The following is a 17,621-nucleotide window of genomic DNA, read 5'->3' on the forward strand; positions in this document are numbered from 1 at the left end:
CTGGGGCCCTGGTGGCGTCATCAACAGATAAAGGAACTAAAAGAGAGAACAAGGTCACAAGAAAGTGGGACAGGCTCACCGCGCTCATGGAGTTGGCTTGGAGCCTGGCAGAGAGGTCAGAGCTGGAGATGAGGATCTGAGATGGTCTGCATGGCATGGAGTGGGCACTGAAGACAGGAAGTGGGAGAAAAACACCGAGGGGGAAACACAGGAAAGAGGAGAAGAAGCTATAGAGGGGCAAGCAAATATGGAAGAGGGGCCACAGGAAAATGCTGTGTCAGGTCAGAGACAGCATCCTTCCTGTAGAAAAACCAGCAGGAACAAGAACCACAGGCCTGGAAAGAGGACAGCTTTGGAGGAAGTGAGGCAGTCGAGGTGTGAGGCCAGAGACTCGGGTGGGTGGTGGTGATGGAGAGGTGACATGGCAGAACGCTGCTTCAGGAAATCTCACAGGGAGGGGAAGAGAGAGATGGTGATGGTAATTTTCAACTTATTTGGATCTCTTAGCCACTGGGCGTGTTTTGATTTCTGAATTTTTAAACATCGAGTCAATGCTAGCTACATTTTGAAGATCAACATGACAGAAACAAGTTCTTGGGAGGGGGGGTGGCATATAGGGAATTAAACTATTAAAGAAGCATCTTTATTTATTCCATTTTTACACATCTACCTCTTTGTCATCAAGTCACAACAGTTTATCAAAATATACAAACAGCACAAATACTTTAAAATGTATAGTTAGGATTCTAATAAAATGAGATCGACTACTGCAAATCGCATGCGTGGGTTGTTTATCTTGAATGAGGCCTAAAGAGAGGCTTGTCCTCAAATCACCAGTGATGGCATAGGAGGGACTGGTGATCTTTTCTTTTAGAAAAATCATGCACTTCATTTCTTTTCTTGTCGTGGTGTGAGGATGGTGATGAATGACAGCACTGGTCCTGCAATCACCCGAGAATGACAGACAGGAGTAAAATGATACTATCTTTGCTGGACTCTGAACTTAATTTCTACGTTGACAAGACAACCAGCGTAGGTGTTCTAATTAGTGAGCCTTCCCTATCCGGTCACACAAGCTCTTTCCATTTTCCTCTTTTCTGTGAATTTTATGGCTAATCAGAATGAATGGATTTGTGAATCTCAAGTTCAAGCTACGTTTATTGTGAAGAATCCCATGAGAACCTATGCAGGGTTCCCCCACCAAACCATTTACCGTTGCACAGGTACACGTAGCATGAAATGGGTTAGTGGTTACTAGTCTGCGGCTAAGTGAGATCCACTTCTAGGCTAGGTGATGGCTGTTTTGGTCTTTGTACTACTTTGCTCCTTAATTCATCGAACATTTCATTGATCAGCAGTTGATGCCCAAGGGAAGAACCGTAATTTAGAGAAGTATTAGGTTTCAAATCTTTCACAGTGTAGAGAGCCATTTTTCAAGTAAATAGCTAGGGTTAGTAATGACCTAACTTCAAGGGCGGCTGTGAAAGATGCCAGGAGATAAAACAGGACTTTGTCATTAGTGAAGTAGAGTTGGTTTCTGCTACAGATAAAATGTCACGTGAGGTGCTAAAAGGGCTCACTCAGCCTTTATTGTCGAGTGTTTCTTTCCTTTTCCTTCTTGAAGAAGGGACCCAAGAAGTGTTGCTGGAACTGGGGACAGGAAGAAGATGAATTCCCTCGAGGCTCTGCAGAGGCGGGGTTCATGAGATGAGCCCCTCCATCCCTGGGTTAACGAAGGAAAAGTTCCTAAACATATTCTGGTCCATGCTGTTGATCAGGGCTCTATCAGCAAACGACAGGCGGGGTTTCTCATTCAAGAATTCTTTGTCGAAATTGCTACAGTCGTAGGGTGATTTCTGGGTCAGCGTTGAAGGGGGAGAAAAAGGGAAAAGGAAAATCAGTGGCTACATTCATGATCTCATCTTTGGTCGTCAAGGCTATCATCTGTGTCTGACAGAGCTGGCATCTGCAGAAACGCTAAACCGAAAGGAAACTTACGGGTTTATCATGCACGGCTGGCAATGAACGGCACTGTGATGCTAAGTCATCAGTTTTTTAGTAATATCATGAAATCCACATAGTGTGGCTCCACGGTGTTCATTCAATAGGATCTAATGCTCCTCATTCAGAATTTCTGTGAAGGAGGACCGGCCACCTTTGAAAAAGTGGTGAGCCCACATTTGATCTCTGTCCTTTATCTGGGACAGAGGTGAGGAGGTGGCGGGGGAGGGGGCAAGGGAAGGAGGAAGGAAGGAACCTGGTAGGTTATATATTCCTGTTCTTTTATCCGAATCCTTTGCTATTGTTGGTTCCTCTGCCTATGTTAATTTTATTGTCTTCTAGAGACATTGGGATCATAGGTCCTATTGGTTATCATGACTGGAAAAAGAGGTGGGGCCAGTACTAACAAATACCTATTGATGAATACTGATGGGCATGCACTACATTTCAGCTTTCAAAGATGAGGTTAGCCATTATCAAAAGAAGGTCACATGAGCAAAATCAAGGTCAGGCCTCCCACCCTCAAGGGGCTGTGGGATGGTGAGGTCCAGAGCTTGCTGTCCCTGTCTACAAATAGCTGCTCAGGCCCCAGGCCAGGGAAGTGCCTTCCTACCAGCAGAACTGAGAATTGTCCTATGGATCAAGCCCAAATCAAACATCTGATTTTTATATGGCAAATATCAAGTTAATGCTAATCTGCAGTAGAAGGTCAGGCAGGAAGCCAGCTGTTCCCGTGGCCAGAACCAGGCAAAAACTCACCTTATCATAAGTAAATGGTCAACCGTGTATTGGATGTGATATTATCGTTACTAGTCAGAGGGCAAGAGGCCCGGCTGGTGGGCATCCCCAGTGCCTGAGACATATGCTAAGAACAACTCTTCTGACCCTGGGGATGAGGCACATGGCTTCCTGCAGCCATTCGCTGTCATGGTAACAGCTATGGCTGTTTCCTGGGGTGAAACCCACAAGCCTGTGCTATTTCAGCAGCCATGGCAGAGATGGTCCATGTCCAGTCAAGTAATTATGACCCCGTTCCCAGCAATCACCAGCAATAGTTAAAGCTTTAAAGCTGGCAAACTCACCACTTACTACTTACTTTAAAAAATTACTTAAAAATTACTAAAAACTGTGATAAAATATATATAAGATGAAATTTGCCTTTTAACCTTTTTTTTTGTGTGTGTGTGTATGCAGTACTGGGTATTGAACTCAGGGCCTCCCACATGATAGAAAAGTGCTCTACACTGAGCTGTAGCCCCGGCCTTTTATCTTTATTTTTATTTTTTTAAATTTTGAGACAGGGTCTTGCTAAATTGTTGAGGGGCTCGCTAAGTTGCAGAGGCTGGCTTCAAACTTGTGATCCTCCTGCCTCAGCCTCCTGAGTAGCTGGAATTAAAGGTATACTCCACCACTCCTGGCCCATTACTTCAGAGTACAGTTGAGTGGCAGTAAGCACATTCTCATCATTGTGTAACCATTACCCTCCATCTCCAGAACTTTTTCACCTTGACTGTGGTTCATTTTTAATTCTACTTTGGGGTGCTCATCTTATTGTAAGCCAGGTTGCTCTGCCTTTTCTGAGGTAGGTAAGTGACTTTCACTAGTGCAAAAGCATATACGGGAAGTCAGAGATCTATCTTTTTCTAAACACTGATTTACTTTTTCTTCCTTCAGCCGAGGAACACCTAATGATTGCTACTAGATACTGTAGCTCTGTGAGCACATTACAGATGGTAGCTAAATTTGAATGGAAAAATGGCTCCAACATTCCTCACATAGAATGCAGATTTAGGGACAAGTTTGGACCACTCAGCCTGTGACCACTAAGTATGTACACAGCACCTGCCAGAAGCCCCTCTCATCTGACAGCCACCCCTCTAAATACATATCCCACCCAGACACACTCTGAAGTTTATTCTTCATGCAGGGACATTTTGACTATAGAGGTTAAATTTTGCAAGCAAGACCAGTGCCATGATGCACACCTACAATCCCAGCTACCTGGAGGCTGGGACAGGAGGATTGCAAGTTGGAGGCCATCCTAGAAATTTTGTGAAACTCTGTCTCAAACATAAACATAAAAAGGGCTGGGGTATAGCTAAGTGGCAAATAACCCTGGATTCAGCTCCCAGAGATTTAGCTCCCAGGGATTCAGCTTGTCCGGAAGCAGAAAATTCTTCCCCAGGGAGGTATAAGGATTGGGCAGAGCTTGAAGCAGCCTGTGAGGATGGGAGAGTGGTGGACAATTGTCCCACAGCTGAGTCCTCACCACTTTGGGCCTGAAAGGTGGGTCAATCTTCTTTCTCTCAAGTTCCTCCCAGTTGATCTCCCGAAACATAGGATGCTGGCGGATGTCGCCCTTGACTCCCAGCCTCTTTTCCGGTTCTCTCACAAAGAGCTGAAAAGGAGCAGAGAACAGGCAGATTACTTACTGCTCAAGGGATGAACCACTTCGCACCAGGTGGAGCTGGACCTGTTAGTGGATAGCCTCCTGCCTGTCTAGCCTTCTTTACCCTATGACTCAGGTCCAACTGGCCCTGACACTCTCCCTGGATGAGACTTCCTGAACACTCTGGAGTCCGGACACTCAAAGCCTTTACTCTGTGACCCCCTTCTAGCCTCAGGTCAGCTTCACCAGGTGTTATTAATGGGATCTTCGGCAAATCACAGAATTTAATAAATTGAGCCAAGTGCTCAACTCACAGGGCTATTCTGAGGATTAAATAAAATAGCCATTTGCACACACACAGATCATACACGTGTACCCTCACACAGAGGCACACACACACACATACAAACACATGTGAACACACACATGAACATGCATGCACAATCATACATACATGCATACACACACGTGCACATGCATGCTCACACATACATTTGTGCACTCAAACTCCTGACCTGTAAGACCCAACAGCAAAGAGTAAGTGATTATTTGTTGTTTGATTGGCTGTCAGTTGAGTATGATTTCTTCCAAAGCTGCCTTCTTAGGGTCCTTGCACTGTGGGCCTTGGGGGTCATATGAACTAGTCCCACACGGTCAGCCTGAAACTCTGCAAGGCACCCGAGTGTAGAGAACCACCCTGACTCCTCCAGCCTGCTGGGGCAGTGACATCTCATTCAACGTTCTCTTACAGTCACCTAAGAGATGCTTATGTTTCTTCTTGCACTGTCCTTTCTCCGTTGCTGGGCGTTTGGAGTAATCCCTTTTCCAAGTTTGATTTTCCACTGTGCTGGGTATTATACCCAGGGCTCTGCACATGCCAATCAAGTGCTGTACTACTGAGCCACACCCCCAGCCCTCCTGTACTCTTGGATCAGCTTTTGTTTCTCAGGTGACCCCTGGTCATAGACATCCCAAGGAAACCCTGGATCTTTCAACCAGGCCCGTGGTGGAACGCAGTGACTTTCCTGGGTGTTTGACAAGGACTTGCCTCCCTCTTTTGCTTTTGTGGCTTACAAGAACAGCATTTGTATGTTCTAAAACGCCGTTTCACCTTTGTTATCTACTGCTCGAAAGTCTTCGGAGGCTCTGTTCTACCAAAACCATAAAGATCAAACAACATCCTGTAGCAAGTGAGGTTTTTTTCTTTTTCTTTTTTTTTTTTTTAAAGCAGGAGAATCTCTTGTAAAGTTCCCAGCATGGTGTGCATGCAGCCATCTAGCATATCCACCTAGTAAAGTCCTCCTTGGCCCCTCTGCCTCTTGCCCCCTTGTTGTGGGGGGGGGCCACTGAGGACTCTGTGGAAACCTGGGTTTCTACAGCAGCTGAGGAGAAAACATCCGTGCCATGCAAAGAACACTGGGCTGTTTACCCAAGAGATTTACTACCCACGTGGCACTGAGTGCATGTTTTGAGTCTCAGTGTCCTTGTGTGAGTCAGCTTTCTATTTCTGTAACAAAATAGTTGAGACAACCAACTTAAAAAGAGAAAAGGTTGAAAAAGGCCCAGTGGCCCGCGGCGGGACAGAGCTTCCAATCACTCCTGCAAGGTAGGCGGGCCTGCGACCCACCTGCAGAAGAGGAGCAGCCGCCTGCTGAGAGGCTGAGCCGCCCCCTCCCCCTGCGCCGGCATAGTAGAGGGAACTGGGACCAAACACAGAGCAGGCCCAGCGGCCTGCTGAGGGGCAGAGCCGCCCCCCACCCCCCTCGCCTGCCAGGTAGGGGAAGGGTGACCACCGACAGAAAAGGCCCAGTGGCCCGCGGCGGGACAGAGCTTCCAATCACTCCTGCAAGGTAGGCGGGCCTGCGACCCACCTGCAGAAGAGGAGCAGCCGCCTGCTGAGAGGCTGAGCCGCCCCCTCCCCCTGCGCCGGCATAGTAGAGGGAACTGGGACCAAACACAGAGCAGGCCCAGCGGCCTGCTGAGGGGCAGAGCCGCCCCCCACCCCACGTGCCTGCCAGGTAGGGGAACTGTGACCACCGACAGAAAAGGCCCAGTGGCCCGCGGCGGGACAGAGCTTCCAATCACTCCTGCAAGGTAGGCGGGCCTGCGACCCACCGGCAGAAGAGGAGCAGCGGCCTGCTGAGAGGCAGAGCCGCCCCCTCCCCCCCGCGCCTGCAAGGTAGTCGGAACTGAGACCACCATCAGAACAGGTCAGACCTGCAACCGAGAGACAGAACAGGCCCAGTGGCCTGAGGAAGGGTAGAGCCGCCCCCCCCCCAAGCCTGCAAAGTAGGCGGACCTGCGACCCACTGGTAGTACAGCCCCAGAGGCCTGCAGAGGGGCAGTGCCGCTGCCTGCGCCTGCAAAGTAGGCAGAACTGCGACCACCGACAGAACAAGCCTAGCGGCCCGCAGAGGGACAGAGCCGCCGCCCGCGCCTGCAAGGTCGGCGGACCTGCTTCCGACTGGCAGAGCAGGCCCAGCGGCCTGCCGGCGTGGTAGGCACATTGCCCCAATTGGAGGAGGGGCAGAGTCGCCGCCCGCGCCTGCGAGGGAGACTTTGCAACTATACAAGACCAATATAAATATATAGGGGGAAAATTCAATAGCACAACAGTTTCACCAAGAAGAAAGGAAAGCGAACAGTATGAAGAGACAAGGAAAGAAAGGACCACAAGCATTGCAGGTCAACTCAACGTTAGAAGAGGTAATAGCTGCAGCTGATGGAATGTCAGATAAAGAATTCAGGATATACATGCTTCAGATGATCTGGAGTCTCAAGGAAGACATCAGACAGCAAAATCAGACAATGAAAGATCACTTCAACAATGAATTACATAAACAAATCCAAGAAGCAAAAGATCAACTATACAGGGAAATAGAGGTTATAAAAAACAAACAAACAGAAATCCTAGAAATGCAGGAAGCAATAAGCCAACTTAAAAACTCAATTGAGAATACTACCAGCAGAGTAGAACACTTAAAAGACAGAACATCAGACAATGAAGATAAAGTATTTCAACTTGAAAAGAACATAGACAGCTCAGCAAGACTGTTAAGAAACCATGAGCAGAACATCCAAGAAATATGGGATAACATCAAGAGACCAAATTTAAGAGTCATTGGGATACAGGAAGGAACAGAGTTTCAAACCAAAGGAATGAGCAATCTATTCAATGAAATAATTCGAGAAAACTTCCCAGACTTGAAGAATGAGACAGAACCCCAAATCCTAGAAGCCTACAGGACGCCGAATGTGCAAAATCATAAGAGACCCACACCTAGACACATTATAATGAAGATGCCCAACATACAGAATAAGGAGAGAATTTTAAAAGCTACAAGAGAAAGGAAGCAGATCACATTTAGGGGTAAGCCAATCAGGATAACAGCTGATCTTTCAACACAGACTCTGAAAGCTAGAAGATCCTGGAATAACATATTTCAAACACTGAAAGAAAATGGGTTCCAACCAAGAATTGTGTTTCCAGCGAAATTAAGCTTCAGGATGGAAGATGAAATTAAAACCTTCCACGATAAACAAAAGTTAAAAGAATTTGCAGCTAGAAAACCATCTCTTCAAAACATCCTTGGCAAAACATTACAGGAAGAGGAAATGGAAAATAACAATGAAAACCAACAGTGGGAGGTAGGACAGTAAATGGGGGGAAAATAATCAAAGAGGAAAACAAACCATGTTTAGTAACATAAATAAACAAATATGGCTGGAAGAACAACCCATATCTCAATAATAACCCTAAATGTTAATGGCTTAAACTCACCAATCAAGAGACACAGGCTAGTAGAATGGATCACAAAACAAGACCCAACAATATGCTGCCTACAGGAGACGCATTTGATAGGAAAAGACATACATAGGCTGAAGGTGAAAGGTTGGGAAAAATCATATCACTCATATGGACTTCGGAAACAAGCAGGAGTATCCATATTCATATCAAATAAAATAGATTTTAAGCCAAAGTTAATCAAAAGGGATAAAGAGGGACACTACATACTGCTCAAGGGAACCATACACCAACAAGACATAACAATCATAAATATATATGCCCCAAACAATGGTGCAGCTATGTTCATCAAACAAACTCTTCTCAAGTTCAAGAGTCTAATAGACCACCATACAATAATCATGGGAGACTTCAACACACCTCTATCACCACTGGACAGATCTTCCAAACAAAAGTTGAATAAGGAAGCTATAGAACTCAATAACACAATTAATAACCTAGACTTAATTGACATATATAGAATATACCACCCAACATCAAGCAGTTACACTTTTTTCTCAGCAGCACATGGATCCTTCTCAAAAATAGATCATATATTATGTCACAGGGAAACTCTTAGACATTACAAAGGAGTAGAGATAATACCATGCATCCTATCTGATCATAATGGAATGGAACTGAAAATCAACGATAAAAGAAGGAAGGAAAAAGAATACATCACTTGGAGAATGAACAATAGGTTACTGAATGATCAATGGGTTATAGAAGACATCAAGGAGGAAATTAAAAAATTCTTAGAGATTAATGAAAACACAGACACAACATATCGGAATCTATGGGACACATTGAAAGCAGTTCTAAGAGGAAAATTCATTGCTTGGAGTTCATTCCTTAAAAAAAGAAAAAACCAACAAATAAATGTTCTCATACTTCATCTCAAAATCCTAGAAAAAGAAGAGCAAAACAACAGCAAAAGAAGTAGAAGGCAAGAAATAATTAAAATCAGAGCTGAAATTAATGAAATCGAAACAAAAGAAACAATTGAAAAAATTGACAAAACTAAAAGTTGGTTCTTTGAAAAAATAAACAAAATCGACAGACCCTTAGCCATGCTAGCGAAGAGAAGAAGAGAGAGAACTCAAATCACTAACATACGGGATGAAAGAGGCAATATCACAACAGACACTTCAGAAATACAGAAGATAATCAAAAATTATTTTGAATCCTTATACTCCAATAAATTAGAAGATAGTGAAGGCATAGATAAATTTCTTAAGTCATATGATCTGCCCAGATTGAGTCAGGAGGATATAGACAACCTAAACAGACCAATATCAATTGAGGAAATAGAAGAAACCATCAAAAGACTACCAACTAAGAAAAGCCCAGGACCGGATGGGTATACAGCAGAGTTTTACAAAACCTTTAAAGAGGAACTAATACCAATACTTTTCAAGCTACTTCGGGAAATAGAAAAAGAGGGAGAACTTCCAAATTCATTCTACGAGGCCAACATCACCCTGATACCTAAACCAGACAAAGACACTTCAAAGAAAGAAAACTACAGACCAATATCTCTAATGAACCTAGATGCAAAAATCCTCAATAAAATTCTGGCGAATCGGATACAAAAACATATCAAAAAAATTGTGCACCATGATCAAGTAGGATTCATCCCTGGGATGCAAGGCTGGTTCAATATACGGAAATCAATAAATGTTATTCACCACATCAATAGACTTAAAAATAAGAACCATATGATCATCTCGATAGATGCGGAAAAAGCATTCGACAAAGTACAGCATCCCTTTATGTTCAAAACTCTAGAAAAACTAGGGATAACAGGAACATACCTCAATATTGTAAAAGCAATCTATGCTAAGCCTCAGGCTAGCATCATTCTGAATGGAGAAAAACTGAAGGCATTCCCTCTAAAATCTGGAACAAGACAGGGATGCCCTCTCTCACCACTTCTGTTCAACATAGTTCTCGAAACACTGGCCAGAGCAATTAGACAGACGAAAGAAATTAAAGGCATCAAAATAGGAAAAGAAGAACTTAAATTATCACTATTTGCAGATGACATGATTCTATACCTAGCAGACCCAAAAGGGTCTACAAAGAAACTATTAGAGCTAATAAATGAATTCAGCAAAGTGGCAGGATATAAAATCAACACGCATAAATCAAAGGCATTCCTGTATATCAGCGACAAATCCTCTGAAATGGAAATGAGGACAACCACTCCATTCACAATATCTTCAAAAAAAATAAAATACTTGGGAATCAACCTAACAAAAGAGGTGAAAGACTTATACAATGAAAACTACAGAACCCTAAAGAGAGAAATAGAAGAAGATCTTAGAAGATGGAAAAATATACCCTGTTCATGGATAGGCAGAACTAACATCATCAAAATGGCGATATTACCAAAAGTTCTCTATAGGTTTAATGCAATGCCAATCAAAATCCCAACGGCATTTCTTGTAGAAATAGAGAAAGCAATCATGAAATTCATATGGAAAAATAAAAGACCCAGAATAGCAAAAACAATGCTAAGCAGGAAATGTGAATCAGGCGGTATAGCGATACCAGACTTCAAACTATATTACAGAGCAATAGTAACAAAAACAGCATGGTACTGGTACCAAAACAGGCGGGTGGACCAATGGTACAGAATAGAGGACACAGAAACCAATCCACAAAACTACAACTATCTTATATTTGATAAAGGGTCTAAAAGCATGCAATGGAGGAAGGATAGCATCTTCAACAAATGGTGCTGGGAAAACTGGAAATCCATATGCAACAAAATGAAACTGAATCCCTTTCTCTCGCCATGCACAAAAGTTAATTCAAAATGGATCAAGGAGCTTGATATCAAATCAGAGACACGCCGTCTGATAGAAGAAAAAGTTGGCTACGATCTACATACTGTGGGGTCGGGATCCAAATTCCTCAATAGGACACCCATAGCACAAAAGTTAATAACTAGAATCAACAAATGGGACTTACTCAAACTAAAAAGTTTTTTCTCAGCAAAAGATACAATAAGAGAGGTAAATAGAGAGCCTACATCCTGGGAACAAATCTTTACTCCTCACACTTCAGATAGAGCCCTAATATCCAGAGTATACAAAGAACTCAAAAAATTAGACAATAAGAGAACAAACAACCCAATCAACAAATGGGCCAAGGACCTGAACAGACACTTCTCAGAGGAGGACATACAATCAATCAACAAGTACATGAAAAAATGCTCACCATCTCTAGCAGTCAGAGAAATGCAAATCAAAACCACCCTAAGATACCATCTCACTCCAGTTAGATTGGCAGCCATTATGAAGTCAAACAACAACAAGTGCTGGCGAGGATGTGGGGAAAAGGGTACACTTGTACATTGCTGGTGGGACTGCAAATTGGTGCAGCCAATTTGGAAAGCAGTATGGAGATTTCTTGGAAAGCTGGGAATGGAGCCACCATTTGACCCAGCTATTCCCCTTCTCGGTCTATTCCCTAAAGACCTAAAAAGAGCATGCTACAGGGACACTGCTACATCGATGTTCATAGCAGCACAATTCACAATAGCTAGGCTGTGGAACCAACCTAGATGCCCTTCAATGGATGAATGGATAAAAAAAATGTGGCATTTATACACAATGGAGTATTACTCTGTATTAAAAAATGACAAAATCATAGAATTTACAGGGAAATGGATGGCATTAGAGCAGATTATGCTAAGTGAAGCTAGCCAATCCCTAAAAAACAAATGCCAAATGTCTTCTTTGATATAAGGAGAGTAACTAAGAACAGAGTAGGGTCGAAGAGCATGAGAAGAAGATTAACATTAAACAGGGATGAGAGGTGGGAGGGAAAGGGAGAGAGAAGGGAAAATGCATGGAAACGGAAGGAGACCCTCAGAGTTATACAAAAGTACATACAAGAGGAAGTGAGGGGAAGGGGAAAAATAATACAAGGGGGACAAACGAATGTCAGTAGAGGGGGCAGAGAGAGAAGAGGGGAGGGGAGGGGAGGGGAGGGGTGATAGTAGAGGATAGGAAAGGCAGCAGAATACAACAGACACTAGTATGGCAATATGTAAATCAATGGATGTGTAACTGATGTGATTCTGCAATCTGTATATGGGGTAAAAATGGGAGCTCATAACCCACTTGAATCAAATTGTGAAATATGATATATCAAGAACTATGTAATGTTTTGAACAGCCAACAATAAAAAATTAAAAAAAAAATAACTTAGCTAGAGCCTCAGCAACTTAGTGAGACCCTGTCTCAAAAATTAAAAATTAAATAATGGAGACTGGGGATATGGCTCAGTGGTAGAGTACCCCTGGGTTAAATCCACAGTACCAAAAAAAAATTTTTTTAATTAAAATAAAAATGGCTGGGGACGTAGTTCAGTGATAAATCACCCCTGGCTCAATATCAAGCACTGGGAAACAAACAAAAAAACATTAATCATTTCTTTTTAAGGTAGAGAATGTATCTCAACAATAATATTTTACCATCAGAAACCAAACTTCCAGTGATAAAACAATATTGGTGACATAGGGATACACTGTGGGCTCTGAGCACACTCTGGCTACACTGCTTCCAGTAGAACCATGTTCCCTCCTGGTGAAACAGATATTGGGCATCTGACCACAGCCGGGTAAAACTGATGTGGGCCTGTAATCCCAGTGACTTGGGAGGCTAAGTGTGAGGACGGCCTTAGGTCTGAGCCTAAGCATCTTCATTTTAAAAACTCCAGTTTGAAATCTGCAGTCTCACCAGGCACACCTAAGGGAGCCCTCCAATATGGCCCTCAGGCACAAACAAGTCACTTTTCCCCACTCAGATAAACTCAGAGTGAAGCCTCTGGCAGGCTATCCTCACCTGATAAGAGGGGAAGGGAAAGGATCAGGGAAGGGACCATCAGACCAGATGTTTTAACCCCAGAGTAAATGATGTCACTGAGAAATCTGGTGGTAGCTGATAAGGATTGAAAGGGGGGTCAACAGCCCCAAAATTTAGTATAAATAATAGAGCAAGTGAACAGACATTCAGCCAGCCCATACTAATGCCCGCACACTGAGAGCCTGATGAGGACCTGGACTGACATCCCAACACTTCTCATCATTTGCGGATCCTCTACATTTTCCTTATCTCACCGCTCTCAAACTCTACAGCCACATCTTGCCCCTGGGGAGAGCTGCAACTTCTCCCCACAACCCTCTCCTCAATCGGCCATCAGCTCCACCCCAGGAGAAGCCTGCCTTGGTTCCTGACCTGATCACCTGAGTGAGTGTGCATCTGCTGGACTTAGAGCCTAAGGCTTGAGACTTTTGATCCAATGCTTGAATTCAGCATGCAGAGGGAATGTCTGTCATGAGCCTGTCATGATTAAGTGTGTTTGAAGTGCTTAGAATTAATCTAGGATTGTTTGCTGTGAATTAATTAATCTAGAATTGTTCGCTGTGAACTGATTATGTGTATTGCAGTGCCTAGCGTTAAGGATTGTCGTTTTCTTGATTAAGAACCTATAGAGTGAAATTGTATTGAGTGATCTGAGTGAATAAAGCATTGACTGGGGCGGAAAAAAAAAAAGAAAAAAAAAAAAAAGAGAAAAGGTTTGCTTTGGTGCATGGCTTCAGAGGTTTCAATGTGTGCATGATCGGCCCTGATGCTTTTGGGCCTGTGCTCAGGCAGCATGTCCTGGTGGGAAACCATGGTGGGGCAGAGCTGGTCACTTTGTGGCACCCAGGAAACAGAGAGGAAGAGGAAGGGCTGGAGTCCCATAGTCCCCTTCAAGGACATGTGCTGATGACCTAAGCCCTCTCACTAGCTCCACCATCTCTCAACAGCTGCAAGCCGGGGACTAAGCCATAGGCACATGGGCCTTTTGCAAGACATTTAAGATACAAACCTTAGTGGTCCTCATCTGTAAACAAGGACTAATCAAGGTCATTTCTAGAGTTCGAATATCCATGAGCCCCAGGCAACATTTGGGGCTTGTGATGGATAATGTCACTCATCCCCATGGCTGTCCTTGAGAGTCAGGCTCTGTGCTAGATGCCTCAGCTACATCATCCTGACTTGATTTATTTGTTTTAATTGTACGTAATTATGGGGTACAATGTGATATGTTGATATACATATACATTATGGAATGACTGAACCAAACTAACAAACATCCATCACCTCACAGACTTAAACCTTCGTGTGTGATAAGAACATTAAACTCCGTGCTCTTCAAATTTCCATTACACTGAACACTACTGTTAACTCCAGTGCTGTCCAATAGATCTTCAGTATTTATTTCTCCTGTTTAAATGGAATTTCATGCCCTTGTCCTGATTTTAAAAACAAGTTCAACAAGCAGATACTGTATTGTTATCCCAGTTGTCAGTTGAGGAAACTGAGGCTCAGAATAGCTAAGTCACTGGCTCAAGATGACACATCTAGTCAGTGGCAGGCTCTCAATGATTGGCAGCCTCTTTCCTATTTTTAGTGTTAGGTGGTCTCTCTGCTGAGTGCCACAGACCATCTCCCACTACAGAAATTCTCACCTACATCTCCCCCCCACGTCTCAAGACTGTTTTCTATTGGTCTGTAACATCTGGAAAGCAGACTGTATTCTATTTCTTTCAAAGTCTAGCTGAGTGCCATGCACAAAGTAGATGTTCAGCAAATGGTGGCTGCCTAAATGAATACCCTGTCTTTCCATGTGGCTTAGCTGCTGTTCTTCTGTTAGCCCCCTGCTTTCTCTTTTTAGCTTCCTTTACAGAAAAGGCACAAAGTTCACAGTGGCATATATTTTCCTGTGGACTCCAAAGCTAAACTCAACAGATGGTGATATTTTCAGAAACTGAGGGAATAAGTGACATGCCCTGTTTCTCCTTCCTGGAAATGATCCTAGTAAATGACCTCTACCACTTAAGGATATTTTGATGAAACAGGAGTAGATAGAAGGTTTAAGTGCATCAAGAATGTGCCCCCAACTAGCTGCTGTTATAATGAAATGCTTTCAAAATTAAGTTAGAAGTAGCTGCCCTGGGCCAGGTGTGTACCACACTAGTTTTCCATTCGATTTCCTTTTTTTGGCAAACATGTGGCATTTGTACTAAGAAAACTGTGACAAAGAGACTTCTGAGCTTGGTTTATGTACCTGTGAAATGTCCAAAGTGTACTTTAAAAAGTAAAATGGATGATGAGAAGATCATGTGATCTACAGCTTCAAAGTCCAATATTTTTTTCTAGTTTTGCACAGAATAGTGAATTATCATTTTTTTCTGCCTGAAGCAAATTGACCTGCCTACAGTCTTGAGGATGACCATTCCTGAGGAGGTCAAGGTTACTGGCTCCAGGGAAATAAAGTTGGTGAAGAAAGATTTGTCATTGCCCTTAAAAGATGTCAGAAGGGTGGTTTACATTGATAGGAAACAGCACACTCTAGCATGAATGGTCAGGATGTAGCTGGAGCTTGTTTAAATCTGTTTGACAGCCTGGGCAAGGAAGCAAGCAGTTCCTAGCTGCTGAGGAGGGCCACCATCGGCTGGGACAGGTCGTACCTGGAATCCACCCTCTGTTCAGTCCCTCCTTAGATACGTCTATTGAAAGGGAAACATTTCTGTTCAAGATCATTAGTTTTTCATCATTTTCAAACAAATGGACAGGACATCCTGCATGAATAAATAGGGAGGAAAAGATTTTTCTTTGGCAGTAATCAGCTGGACCACAGTGTCCCCCACCCCCGGGAATTCTTGATGGATCACAGCTGCTCTTGACATGAAATTTGTTCAGTGCTCTACATGCCCCCATGTGTTATGAGGGGTAAGGGATACAGCTTGACGCCGATGCTTATAACGGAAGTCACAGAAGGCTGCTTTGTTCAGCTTTTCCAGAGGACCCATGACTTCTAGGTTTCACAACATCACGCAGAAGTTCCTGGAGGAAATTTCTGAGAAATGGTGTTACCTTTGACTTTTGCAGACAAAGGGCCTTAGAATGTGGGGGTTGTTGGGTCAAAGCAGCTGAGAGGTAGAGACAGAACCGGAAGCCAGTCACTGGCAGCAAATTGCATGATGGAAACTAAGTTTTAATCAGCCCAACTTCTGGAATATGGGCATGAGAAAGGACATGGGATTTTTACTAACTCATGTGGGAAATACTAAGCTTAGACTCTTTCATATGGCTTTAAAACCTCTTGTGCCTACTAGTCTCTCTTCTTTATTCTCACTTGTCATGGCTTCTGTTCAATTCATCAAATTTATTTCTTACTCTCATGGCAAATCTTTCTTTTGCCACTGACACTACTCTGTACATGTTGAATTTGTGTGTGTGAGTGTGTGTGTGTGTGTGTGTGTGTTTGCATGGCATTTACCCTTATGTTTACTTTTGCTTTTAAGCTTTTAATTTTGAAATAATTACAGATTCATGGCACATTGGAAAGCTTGTACAGAGATGTCTCGTGTGTCTTTGGCCGCCAGTCTTCTGCAATGGCTATGTTTCACGTAATGGTAGCATAATAACAAAGCCAGGAATGGCGTTGGAATGATGTGTGTGTGTCTAGGACATTTTGTCACATGTGTGGATCTGGGCCACCACCTTGACATAATGTCAATGATGTTATGTAATTGGACTCATAGAATACATGACTTTTGAGATTGACTTCTTGCCCTTGAGATCCATCTAGGTCATTTGGGGTATCGATATTTTCTCCTTGTATTGCTCAGTGGGTTTCTGGGCACATGAATATTCCCCTTTTCTCCCCAACAGGAAGCAATCTTTTCCTTCTTCCTAGTCTTTCTCACTTGGGAAATTGCCACTCCTAGCTTCCTCCCGCAGTTACCTCTGGTTGTCTCCACCTGGCCGGGGTCCCACCTCCACTCTCCATCTTTGCCTGAAGCTATCTCAGATCCTGAGGTCCCTGGGTTTGGGAGACATGGTGGGAAAGCTGGCTTTCTGGGGGCATCGGCAGGTGTTAGGGGGTTGCAACTGGCTCCAGGCATCCATTCCTTGACTTGTCTGAAGACAGCCTCTGTGTCTGAAGGTGCCCTTGGCCCTCAGAACAGGCCTGGTCTTCATCCAGGGACTTTATTGGTCCAGGCTTCTCAGTGCAGCATCATGCCAGCAACTGAGTTATGTCCCCTCAAAATTCACACATTGATGCCCTAACTCCCAATAGGTTGTAGATGGGGACTTTAGGTTAGTGATTAAGGTTAAATGAGGTCATGAGGGTGAAGCCCTGATCAAACAGGATTAATGTCCTTATGAGAAAAAGGCAGCAGAGTGCTCATACTTGCTGTCTCTTCCTCACCATGTGAAGACCCAGCAAGAAGAGAGCCATCACCAGGAAGAACCCACCATGTGGGACCTTCATCTTGGACTTGGACTTCAGTCCCCAGAATTGTGAGAAATAAAGGTTCGTGGTTTAAGCCACTTAGTTTGTCTTGTTACAGCAGCTGGGGCTGACACATACACTTTA

The 17,621-nt window shown here is 43.6% G+C and overlaps 1 protein-coding gene across 4 annotated transcripts in view; it reads right to left on the reverse strand.

Annotated features, from left to right (window-relative positions):
• Positions 1–627: 627 nt before the first annotated feature.
• The window catches only part of Prkcq (protein kinase C theta), a 126,309-nt gene continuing 109,315 nt past the window's right edge, over positions 628–17,621 (reverse strand). For all 4 annotated transcript variants that reach the window (XM_027944860.2, XM_027944859.2, XM_027944863.2 and 1 more), the window contains 2 exons: positions 4,271–4,399; positions 628–1,856 (listed from right to left, as the gene is read on the reverse strand). In XM_027944860.2, the coding sequence (XP_027800661.2) occupies positions 1,701–1,856; positions 4,271–4,399 (285 nt within the window). In that variant the 3' untranslated portion in view covers positions 628–1,700. The remainder of the gene's footprint in view (positions 1,857–4,270; positions 4,400–17,621) is intronic.

This window comes from Marmota flaviventris, chromosome 12 (assembly GCF_047511675.1).
Source record: "Marmota flaviventris isolate mMarFla1 chromosome 12, mMarFla1.hap1, whole genome shotgun sequence".
Classification (NCBI taxonomy): domain Eukaryota; kingdom Metazoa; phylum Chordata; class Mammalia; order Rodentia; family Sciuridae; genus Marmota; species Marmota flaviventris.